The 11,026-nt window shown below is 43.1% G+C and overlaps 1 protein-coding gene across 7 annotated transcripts in view; it reads left to right on the forward strand.

Annotated features, from left to right (window-relative positions):
- LOC133140576 (protein prune homolog 2-like) overlaps nucleotides 1–8,123 on the forward strand; it is a 38,823-nt gene extending 30,700 nt beyond the window's left edge. For 4 of the 7 annotated variants that reach the window (XM_061260598.1, XM_061260599.1, XM_061260600.1 and 1 more), the window contains one exon: nucleotides 4,632–8,123. In XM_061260598.1, coding sequence (XP_061116582.1) covers nucleotides 4,632–4,665 — 34 coding nt within the window. In that variant the 3' untranslated portion in view covers nucleotides 4,666–8,123. Of the gene's footprint in view, nucleotides 1–1,977; nucleotides 2,026–4,631 lie in introns of all 7 variants that reach the window. The other 3 variants (XM_061260596.1, XM_061260597.1, XM_061260602.1) reach the window with 1 other exon arrangement.
- The last annotated feature ends 2,903 nt before the right edge of the window (nucleotides 8,124–11,026 follow it).

Raw genomic sequence — 11,026 nt, forward strand, 5'->3', positions numbered from 1 at the left:
GACCATGTTAAACCCCAATAACGATAACCTAACTAACCCGCAATAACACAATAAACTATCCTCTAATTACACAATACTCTGACTGAACCCCAATAACACAATACCCTGACAAACACCCAATAGTACAATAACCTGACAAATGCCCAATCTTACAATTATCTGACAAATACCCAATAGTACAATAGTCTGACTAAATAACTTGCGCAATAACCTGATTATACCCCAATAGCACAATAACCTGATTAAACTCCAATTGCACAATAACCTGATTAAACGCCAATAGCACAATAGCACTAACTTCCAATAACACTTGATGGTAAACCCTTTAAGTCTGAAAGGTGTGTAAAGCACAATTCAGGGATTGTGCTGCAGGCATGTCTATGTCGATTAGAGGGACAGAATATTTTGTACTTTTCCCCCCTGCAGTTTTGAGCTGTTGCCCACAAACATGAAATCGATTGTGGAGAACCACATCCTTCAGCTAGATATGTCTGGGTGCCCTGTATGATTCAGACTACTAGCTTAACCACAGGAAGCCTTAGAACAGCCTGCTGCTAATGCCTTTCTCTGTCGAAGTGTGTTTCTTAAAAATATATTTCGATCATGAGATGTTTTGGGTTTCGATTGAATTGCAAAGAAGCCTGCACCAGGACCAAAGCTGATGCGGCGTACTGTCACTTAAAACAGAGGAATCCTGGGTAATTACACTCTCAGACATACAGGTTTGAAAAGTGCCTAAAGGGGTACAAATGCTTGTACAAATACCCTATATGTACATAAAATTGTACCCCTAGCCAGCAAGATATAATTATGTTTTTTTACATGCTCAGTTATACCCAAAGAGAATATACTTTCAGGCTACCTTTGATCTTTGAAGAACAAAAATGTTCCTCTACTGTCACTGTGTACTTCTATATCTAAACCAGCCAGCCATACTTACAATTGGTTCCTTTTGAAAAAGCACTCTGACTTCCATGCAAACATTTATGTGTGTGTGTGCATGGGTGTGTGTGTGAGAGAGAGAAGAGGATGTGTATTCTCACTGAGTGTGGGGAAGTATGTGTGTGAGTAGCTGTAGTCTCACTGTTTGTGTGTGTGTGTGTGAGTAGTCTCACTGTGTGTATGTGTGTGTGTGTAAGTAGTCTCACTGTGTGTATGTGTGTATGTATGTGTGTGTGTGTGTGTGTGAGTAGTCTCACTGTGTGTATGTGTGTGTGTGTGTGTGTGTGTGTGTGTGAGAGTAGTCTCACTGTGTGTATGTGTGTGTGAGTATTCTCACTGTGTGTATGTGTGTATGTGTGTGTGTGTGAGTAGTCTCACTGTTTGTGTGTCTGTGAGTAGTCTGTGTGTATGTGTGTGTGTGTGAGTAGTCTCACTGTTTGTGTGTCTGTGAGTAGTCTCACTGTGTGTATGTGTGTGTGTGTGTGTGTGTGTGAGTAGTCTCACTGTGTGTATGTGTGTATGTGTGTGTGTGAGTAGTCTCACTGTGTGTATGTGTGTATGTGTGTGTGTGTGAGTAGTCTCACTGTGTGTATGTGTGTATGTGTGTATGTGTGTGTGTGTGTGTGTATGAGTGTGTGTGAGTAGTCTCACTGTGTGTGTGTGTGTATATGTGTGTGCGTGTGTGTGTGAGAGAGAGTAGTCTCACTGTGTGTATGTGTGGATGTGTGTGTGTGTGTGAGTAGTCTCACTGTGTGTATGTGTGTGTGTGTGTGTGTGTGTGTGTGTGTGTGAGTAGTCTCACTGTGTGTATGTATGTGTGTATGTGCATGTGTGTGTGTGTGTGTGTGTGTGAGTGTGTGTGTGTGTGTGTGAGTGTGAGTGTGTGTGAGTGTGAGTGTGTGTGAGTGTGTGTGTGTGAGTGTGTGTGAGTGTGTGTGTGTGTGTGTGTGTGTGTGTGTGTGTGTGAGTGTGAGTGTGTGTGAGTGTGAGTGTGTGTGAGTAGTCTCACTGTGTGTGCCCTCTCTGTACACTCAGGTACAGCAGTTTCCTAAATGGTGGAGAGGCAGCAGCAGGGGCTTCGCAGTAAGACCTGCATGTCTCCTACATGTGTGCCCACAGCTTCACCTGTACCCCACCACCACCTGTACCACACCTTCACCTGTACCCCACCACCACCTCTACCCCACCACCACCTCTACCACACCTTCACCTGTACCCCACAACCACCTCTACCCCACCACCACCTGTACCACACCTTCACCTGTACCCCACCACCACCTCTACCCCACCACCACCTGTACCACACCTTCACCTGTACCCCACCACCACCTCTACCCTACCACCTGTACCCCACCACCACCGGTACCACACCTTCACCTGGCCAATACATTTAACTGTACCCCACCATCACCTGTACCGCACCTTTACCTGGCCCACACCTTCACCTTGCCCACACCTTTACCTGAACCACACCTCCCCTACACCTTCACATATTTCATACATTTACAGTGGGGCAAAAAAGTATTTAGTCAGCCACCAATTTTGCAAGTTCTCCCACTTAAAAAGATGAGAGGCCTGTAATTTTCATCATAGGTATACCTCAACTATGAGAGACAAAATGAGAAAAAAAAATCCAGAAGATCACATTGTCTGATTTTTAAAGAATTTATTTGCAAATTATGGTGGAAAATAAGTATTTGGTCAATAACAAAAGTTCATCTCAATACTTTGTTATATACCCTTTGTTGGCAATGACAGAGGTCAAACGTTTTCTGTAAGTCTTCACAAGGTTTTCACACACTGTTGCTGGTATTTTGGCCCATTCCTCCATGCAGATCTCCTCTAGAGCAGTGATGTTTTGGGGCTGTCGCTGGGCAACACGGACTTTCAACTCCCTCCAAAGATTTTCTATGGGGTTGAGATCTGGAGACTGGCTAGTCCACTCCAGGACCTTGAAATGCTTCTTACGAAGCCACTCCTTCGTTGCCCGGGCGGTGTGTTTGGGATCATTGTCATGCTGAAAGACCCAGCCACGTTTCATCTTCAATGCCCTTGCTGATGGAAGGAGGTTTTCACTCAAAATCTCACGATACATGGCCCCATTCATTCTTTCCTTTACACGGATCAGTCGTCCTGGTCCCTTTGCAGAAAAACAGCCCCAAAGCATGATGTTTCCACCCTCATGCTTCACAGTAGGTATGGTGTTCTTTGGATGCAACTCAGCATTCTTTCTCCTCCAAACACGACAAGTTGAGTTTTTACCAAAAAGTTCTATTTTGGTTTCATCTGACCATATGACATTCTCCCAATCCTCTTCTGGATCATCCAAATGCTCTCTAGCAAACTTCAGACGGGCCTGGACATGTAGTGGCTTAAGCAGAGGGACACGTCTGGCACTGCAGGATTTGAGTCCCTGGCGGCGTAGTGTGTTACTGATGGTAGCCTTTGTTACTTTGGTCCCAGCTCTCTGCAGGTCATTCACTAGGTCCCCCCGTGTGGTTCTGGGATTTTTGCTCACCGTTCTTGTGATCATTTTGACCCCACGGGGTGAGATCTTGCGTGGAGCCCCAGATCGAGGGAGATTATCAGTGGTCTTGTATGTCTTCCATTTTCTAATAATTGCTCCCACAGTTGATTTCTTCACACCAAGCTGCTTACCTATTGCAGATTCAGGCTTCCCAGCCTGGTGCAGGTCTACAATTTTGTTTCTGGTGTACTTTGACAGCTCTTTGGTCTTGGCCATAGTGGAGTTTGGAGTGTGACTGTTTGAGGTTGTGGACAGGTGTCTTTTATACTGATAACGAGTTCAAACAGGTGCCATTAATACAGGTAACGAGTGGAGGACAGAGGAGCCTCTTCAAGAAGAAGTTACAGGTCTGTGAGAGCCAGAAATCTTGCTTGTTTGTAGGTGACCAAATACTTATTTTACCGAGGAATTTACCAATTAATTCATTACAAATCCTACAATGTGATTTCCTGGATTCTTTCCCCCCATTCTGTCTCTCATAGTTGAAGTGTACCCATGATGAAAATTACAGGCCTCTCTCATCTTTTTAAGTGGGAGAACTTGCACAATTGGTGGCTGACTAAATACTTTTTTGCCCCACTGTACCTGTGTAAATAGTTTACCAGTTAACTTGGAGCCCTCCTTTCATCTTCCCACTTTCCAAACAGTCTAATCTAAACAGACAAAACAAACAGATTGATGAGTTTGGAGATCACAAATTATGACTCACCTTTTCTGGATGCTTCTTCGGCTTTTCAACCATAATGTGAGTGCTGGTGGCAGTGTGTCAACAGAAGAGCTTGGCTTTACCACAGGGAGCACATCTCACTCGGGCCCAGTGACTCTGACTCGGACCCGGTGGTTTTGACTCTGACAGTTCTTTGTGCTTCTGGGTCCTCTTCTGCTCTCTAAATGCCTTCCTCAGCCTGGAGGTGAATCAAAGTGAATAATGAATAGTGCCTGAAGCATTGCCAAAACAACAGCTATGAAATGACTACTGACGTCTCCATATTCCGGCGAGCCTCTCCATATTCCAGCTGGTCACTCTATTTTCTCCATTATTTGCTGGTTGTTGCCTGTGACGGTGGTCCCTCCCTGTCCTTGCTGTGGATGTTTTGTGTTTGACTGGCTCTCAGACGCTACTAATGGGGCTGTTGTTGTTTTTGTCTCACGTTTCTCGCAGAATCGATAGGGCAGTCAACAGCAGCGATTCCTAGAGGCAGCTCCCTCCAGACGCAGAGACCCCTGGCGTACCAACACTCTTTAGCTCCACAGCCCTCTGTAGCATACTGTGGTACAGTAGATATTAAGTACCAGGTACCTGTTAAATATGTTGAGTCATGATAATTCACTGTAATGATAAATCGTATCAAACCCGCAATTGCTTATCTTTTTTTTTTATTTGAACTGACCTGTGAATATAAAAATCGACGTTTTTCAATATTTTGAATCGATAAACCGATTTATTTTGGTTTCGACATGTCATTGAATCATTTTATGAACCAGATATTGCGAGTGACTTAGGCCACGCCCATGTCCACGAATGGCCTGTTGACTGACAGACTGATTTATGACAGTGTAAATAGTGCTCCGCACCAAAAAAAAAATTTAACTTCTGAAGCGACTCACAGGCATGCTAGCACTATTGTCACTATTCTCAGCCTGTGCATATTTCATGTAACGCATGCTACACAATGCTACAGTTGTTTCTCCCATCTCACTTTGGAAAAGCACCAGAGATCTTTTTTTTTTTACTGGAATTTTAAAAAGTTTACATTTTCAACCAATCTCTCATCTGGTGAACTGCCACTTGTTGTTGTAAGAATCATCATTGAAAGTCAGTTTCATCATAGTCACATTGTGTCCTGCAGAAAACCCTGCTTTGAGGATATACATTTGTCACCCCTCTCGGAAATGTAGCAGTCACAAGTTCACAAGGAAGCATACTTCATCAGACACCACATTAAAATTCATATTTATATTGCGATGAAACATTCGCACATGCATACTGTATATGCCACTGCATGCCCTAGATGTGTAGCAGTTTTTGTAGCAAATGATTTAAAGGTGCGGCTTAGTTACAGTGTGAGCAGGTGTCAGTTTCACCTCATGGTGGTGGGCCCCACTTTCCCTAAAAGACCTTCCGAGTCGCACATATCACACAAGTCCAGGGGTGAGTTTTACAACGGTTGATTACCATCCAAACAATACGGAGTTTAAAAAAGAGATAAACGTGAACAGGAATGAGCTATTTACAAATATGCAAGATGTGTGTATGTGTGTGTGCCTGTGTGTGTGAGTGTGTGTGTGCACCTTAAGCTCCTGTCATTGTGTGGGTACATTGGCTTCTCTGAGATTATTGTGTCAAAGGCCCCTCACTTCAGATACGCAGTACATAAAGAAACATGCATAACTACTGATTCACATGGTTTAGTCCAGGTGTATCCAGTCTTGCCCTGACAAGCCCAGTGTGGTTGAAAGGCCCACCACACCAAGAACTACAGCTATAATGATAACAGTAACGATAACCACGTGAGCATCCACACTGCTGAACGATAACGTTCTGTAAATAGTTCTTGGCTATGACGTCTGCCATTTTGCACGTGATGCCCTGTAAAGTTGGATGGATTTTGATTGGCTGTCAGTCTTTTATCGATCATGCGTTCTTATGGACAAAATCGCCCTCAAAGTGATCCCAACGATATTGTTCGTCACTGACGTTGTCATTATAGTTGTGGTGAGGACCATCCACGATTTTCAAAATGACATTTATAGTTATTGTTACGGTTATCAGTCTTGGTGTGGATGAGCCTTTACCTCCATAAACCCAGTGTTTAAGCCCGCCGCTAACACAACTGATCAGCAAATGCTGGCCTTCAATCTGGACCGAGTAGTTGAATCAGTTGTATTGGGCCTGAGCTGTATCTGTACCATCGCTGGGCCATTTCGGATACAAAGTGCGAGTGAGGGTCTGTGTCTACTAGCGCCGGGAAACGCTGGGACGATACGCCCCAAAACAACGCTTAGGTGAGCTGAGAGAAAAAGCGGTGCACGTGGGTTATGTATCTATGACAACATATCACATAAACATTCTAACGTATACCGGTAGTCTGAGCGCTGTGAAAAAAGTCGCCAGCTGCAGCGCTTTCGCGAGAGGCGGCTGCATGCGGCCGCGTACACTCTCTCCCTATGGCAAACAATTGAAAAAAGACGCTGGCGCTCGTAAAAGGAAGCATAGTGGACACGGGCGATCATATTCAAATTATGTGGCGTTGCGACAGGTGCATTCAAAGCCAGGCAAAATGGACCTCAGATAAGAGATGCAATAGGATGGCTCTGACTGGGTCTTTTCTGAAGAGAAGGAACACATGACACAAAAGGAAATGATCTCGTGGAGTTATACATTATGTAAATTCTAGTTATTTCAAGCTACTTAAAAAATGCTCTGCTTCTCTTCCCTGCAATAATACGCGTGTCTATGATGGAAGCGTGGAGATTTCACAGTGCGTTCAAAAAGCCATGGATTTGAAGTATAATTTTTTCTCAGTTAAATATATTTTGAAAACTATATTTTATATTTGAATGAAATGGACAAGGAGTGAAATAGAGAATATAGAGTGGAGTGCGAGTATGTTAGAATTAGTGCAGACTCCTCTACCCTGCTGTCTATTCTGTCTGTCTGAGTGTCTGTCCATCTTCCACTGGCCATCCATGCTTGAAACAGGAAGTTGATGTCACACATTAAGGGATGTATTCTGTGGAGCTGTTCATGAAATCCTATGCTGAGTCACCCTGATGCTGCCCAGCCCATTCTGAGGATTTGTCAGTATGAGGAAAACTTGTATCAATGAATTCAACGTATCAGTTCATATTTTGTAAGTACACTATGAAATATTTCAGTTATTTGCCACTTTCATATAATCAGCTAAATGCAGCTATGCAGTATATTGTAGCGATTCTACTTGCTGTGTAAATAATGATAATTTCTGTAAAAAATAGGCCAGTTGAAGAAATATCTGGATTCCGACACCTGGTACTTCTTGAGCACACGGGATGGCAAAGTTTTATATAGGCTCATAGTATGTAATGTTAAGTATGTGCACCACACACCCAGCTAGTTCTCTGATTAGCTTGGTACATACTTACCCAATTTCTGCAGCTAGCTGGCTAATGCCATGCTTGACCTTGCCGAATATAGCTACTGTAGCTTATTTACTGAAAGAGCTGTAGTTGACTATTAGAGAGCTATTGTCATGACAACAGGCATTGGCGAAGGTGACATCACTGCGGAGACTCTTCGGAGGTCTCTCTCTGACTCGGTGAGAGGCTCTGCCTTTTTAACTGGGTGGTGATCGTCACAGGGCCTGTAGCAGGAGCCTTGGCTGTGGGCCCTGGCTGTAATGAGGTCATAAGTCATAATTTTCCTCCTTAGTATTTTCCAGCTCTCTACAGTACTTTGCTCTGAATGGATGAGAATGCATATGTGAAAGTGCCGCTGATTGATGTTACTTTACGTTAAATATTTACAGTGTATTTTGACATATATTGAAAATGCATTCCTCGCATTACGGATTTTATATTTTGACTTGGATTAAAGGAAAAGGAAGTGGCAAGGCAGGAGTGTGTATGATGACAGATCTGTAAACTTTGTTTCAATAAATGTCCTGTTACTCTGGTGGGTGGGTGGTGTTCATTTTTCATGTTTGTTTGAGAGAATGCTTCTCTAACTACACACACACACACACACACACACTCACGCATGCACGCACACACTCACACTCTCACTCTCACACACACACACACACTCACACATGCAAGCACACACATACAGTTGTGTTCAAGAAAATAGCGGTACAACATCAGTAACCTGATGAACCACTATTATTAGTGGTAGTGATATTTTAGCATGGCAAATACTTTACTTGTAGATGTAGTAGTGTAATAGAAAAACAAAAGACCCAACTGTCATGACATGCACGCTGCTTTTTCTGAGTAATTGATTCATTCAGTGAAAGAAAATGAGCAACTACTGTTAAAACGGATTAAAGAATAGTCAGAATGGCAAAGATTCAGCCATAATTTGCCAAGGAACACATCGATTGGCCCAAAGAGAAATGGCGTAACATTCTGTGGACTGATGAGAGTGAAATTGTTCTTTTTGGATCTAGTGGTCATCGACAGTACATCAGACGACCCCTGGGTACTCAATTCAAGCCACAGTACACTGTGAAGACAGTGAAGCATGGTGGTGCATGGTATGCGGATGTTTTTCATACTACGGTGTTGGGTTCATATACCACGGATCATGGATCAGTTTGAATTCGTCAAGATACTTGAAGAGATTATGTTGCCATATGCCAAAGAGGAAATATCTCTGAAATGGGTGTTTCAACAAGACAACAACCGCAAACACACAGGTAATTGAGCAAGATCTTGGTTCCAGACCAAAAGGATTCATTTCACAGGCACTGCGGAATGTAGTTTGTTCATCCTGGGCTGAAATACCTGTTTCTAGGAAGCAGAAGTTCGTTGACTTGATGCAATGCAGATGCAGATGTTATCAAAAACAATGGTTATGCAACTAAATATTAGTTCAGCAATTTAAAGTGAAGTTAAATCTTGAAAAATGTCTTCAGTTTATACAGTTTGAAGAGACGACACTGCCATTTTCTTTTTAACAGATCCTTCTCCTTTTCTTCCTGTAAAAGAATAAAACAGTGTCCACTACATTTGAAATATTGAACTAAAAGCTATTATTATTTTGTAACGCACTGCTATTTATTTGAACACAACTGTATACACAGTCCCTAAACAAGAATGTTGTTTTGGACCCAAAGTGCTCCGACATAAGTCATAAAGAATGTTTCTGCCCACAGTCAGCTCTGCGTACACACACACACACACACACACACACGAACACACACACTCACCCAACTCAATTACAGCCTGGACTGAAATAGATGTTTTCACAGGCAGTGTGGTGATGGTGTTGGGTTGGGGTAGGGGGTAGGTTTGTGGTTGTAGTTCCTGTTAGAAATGTCCGAAACATTTAGGGCCAGTTACACAGACATACATTAAGGTTAGTTTTAAACCAAATTGAGTTTTGTATGCAGCTCCATTTGTATGGAGTATTTCGTTTTGGACTAGGACTCGGCTTAATTTGTTGTTCTGTTAATCAAGTTAATAGATTAACGCTTGTTTTTCGTTGAGCAATAAAACATCAGTGCCATCCTTTGCCGAAGTTTATTTTCATTTTAATTTTTTTATTAAACCTGATGAACCTGTGGATCCACCTCTCCCCATCTGCCAAACATCTACCACGTCTGTAACTGACATGGCTTCGAACTGACCTTTGAAGGAGCAAAGGCATTCCATTTGCCTAATTTGGGTTTTCTTGAATGTGCGTCTTTACTTCTTTTTCTTTAATCTTTTAAATCTTTTAATCTTTTCCTAGCCTGGTTGGAGCCAGGGCCAAGAAAAGAAAAGGAAAAACAGGAGAAAAATAAGGGATTGGAATGAGCCCACTATTTTTCCACAGGCCTTCTACTCAGAGGGCAAAGGTCACAGCAGAGGGTAGAGGTCAGGTCATCTTCCCCTGGAGAGATTGTTAGCCTCAGATGAGCGCAGCAATCTTACTGCGTTGCAGCTCTGTAACGGATAGGTACCGCTAGCTCTCCGGAGACTCGTACAACTCCTGTTAGACTTGTATGAAGATGTGTTTCTGAGAGCTGGGGCAGAAGCTTCCATATGCAGCTTAAATTATAAACAATTCCAGGCAGCAAAACAGAACCGAGCGTTGTTAGCAACAAGGGGCTGTGATGTCATTGGTGATGTCATTGGTGATGTAGTTGTAGGGTCGGGGCTGGACGATAGACGTGACTCATGGCTCTTCCCTCCCCCTGGCCTCTGGATCTCCACTCTGCCATAGTTTATATTATCCCACCTCTGCCAAGACATTACACCCTCAAAACACACCCGCCCTCTGTGTTTGTGTGTGTGTATGTGTGTGTGTGTGTGTGTGTGTGTATGTTGATGTCTCCTTGACAAGCTATCTATGACTTTCACAAGATGGTTGAAAATGCCCAGAACTCACGTGTCACTTTCAATATGATCTGCACTACCAACAATCTACCTAACTATGAGACACATGTGCAGGTGGGTCCACTCATACATCCTCACACATTTGAAAGTGAAAGGAGTGAAATAGAGAATATAGAGTGGAGTGCGAGTATGTTAGAATTAGTTCAGACTCCTCTACCCTGCTGTCTTTTCTGTCTGTGTGAGTGTCTGTCCATCTTCCACTGGCCATCCATGCTTGAAACAGGAAGTTGATGTCACACATTAAGGGATGTATTCTGTGGAGCTGTTCATGAAATCAGTCACCCTGATGCTGCCCAACCCATTCTGAGGATTTGTCAGTATGAGGAAAACTTGTATCAATGCATTCGACGTCAGATATTTTGTCAGTATACTATGAAATATATCAGGTTAAGAGAGGAAACGTTAAAAGTATGCAATGTGTAGAGCAACATTGCTGGAATGGGGCCAAATCCACACCAAACGGAAACCCAGCCAAGC

The sequence above is a fragment of the Conger conger genome, chromosome 11 (assembly GCF_963514075.1).
Source record: "Conger conger chromosome 11, fConCon1.1, whole genome shotgun sequence".
Lineage (NCBI taxonomy): Eukaryota > Metazoa > Chordata > Actinopteri > Anguilliformes > Congridae > Conger > Conger conger.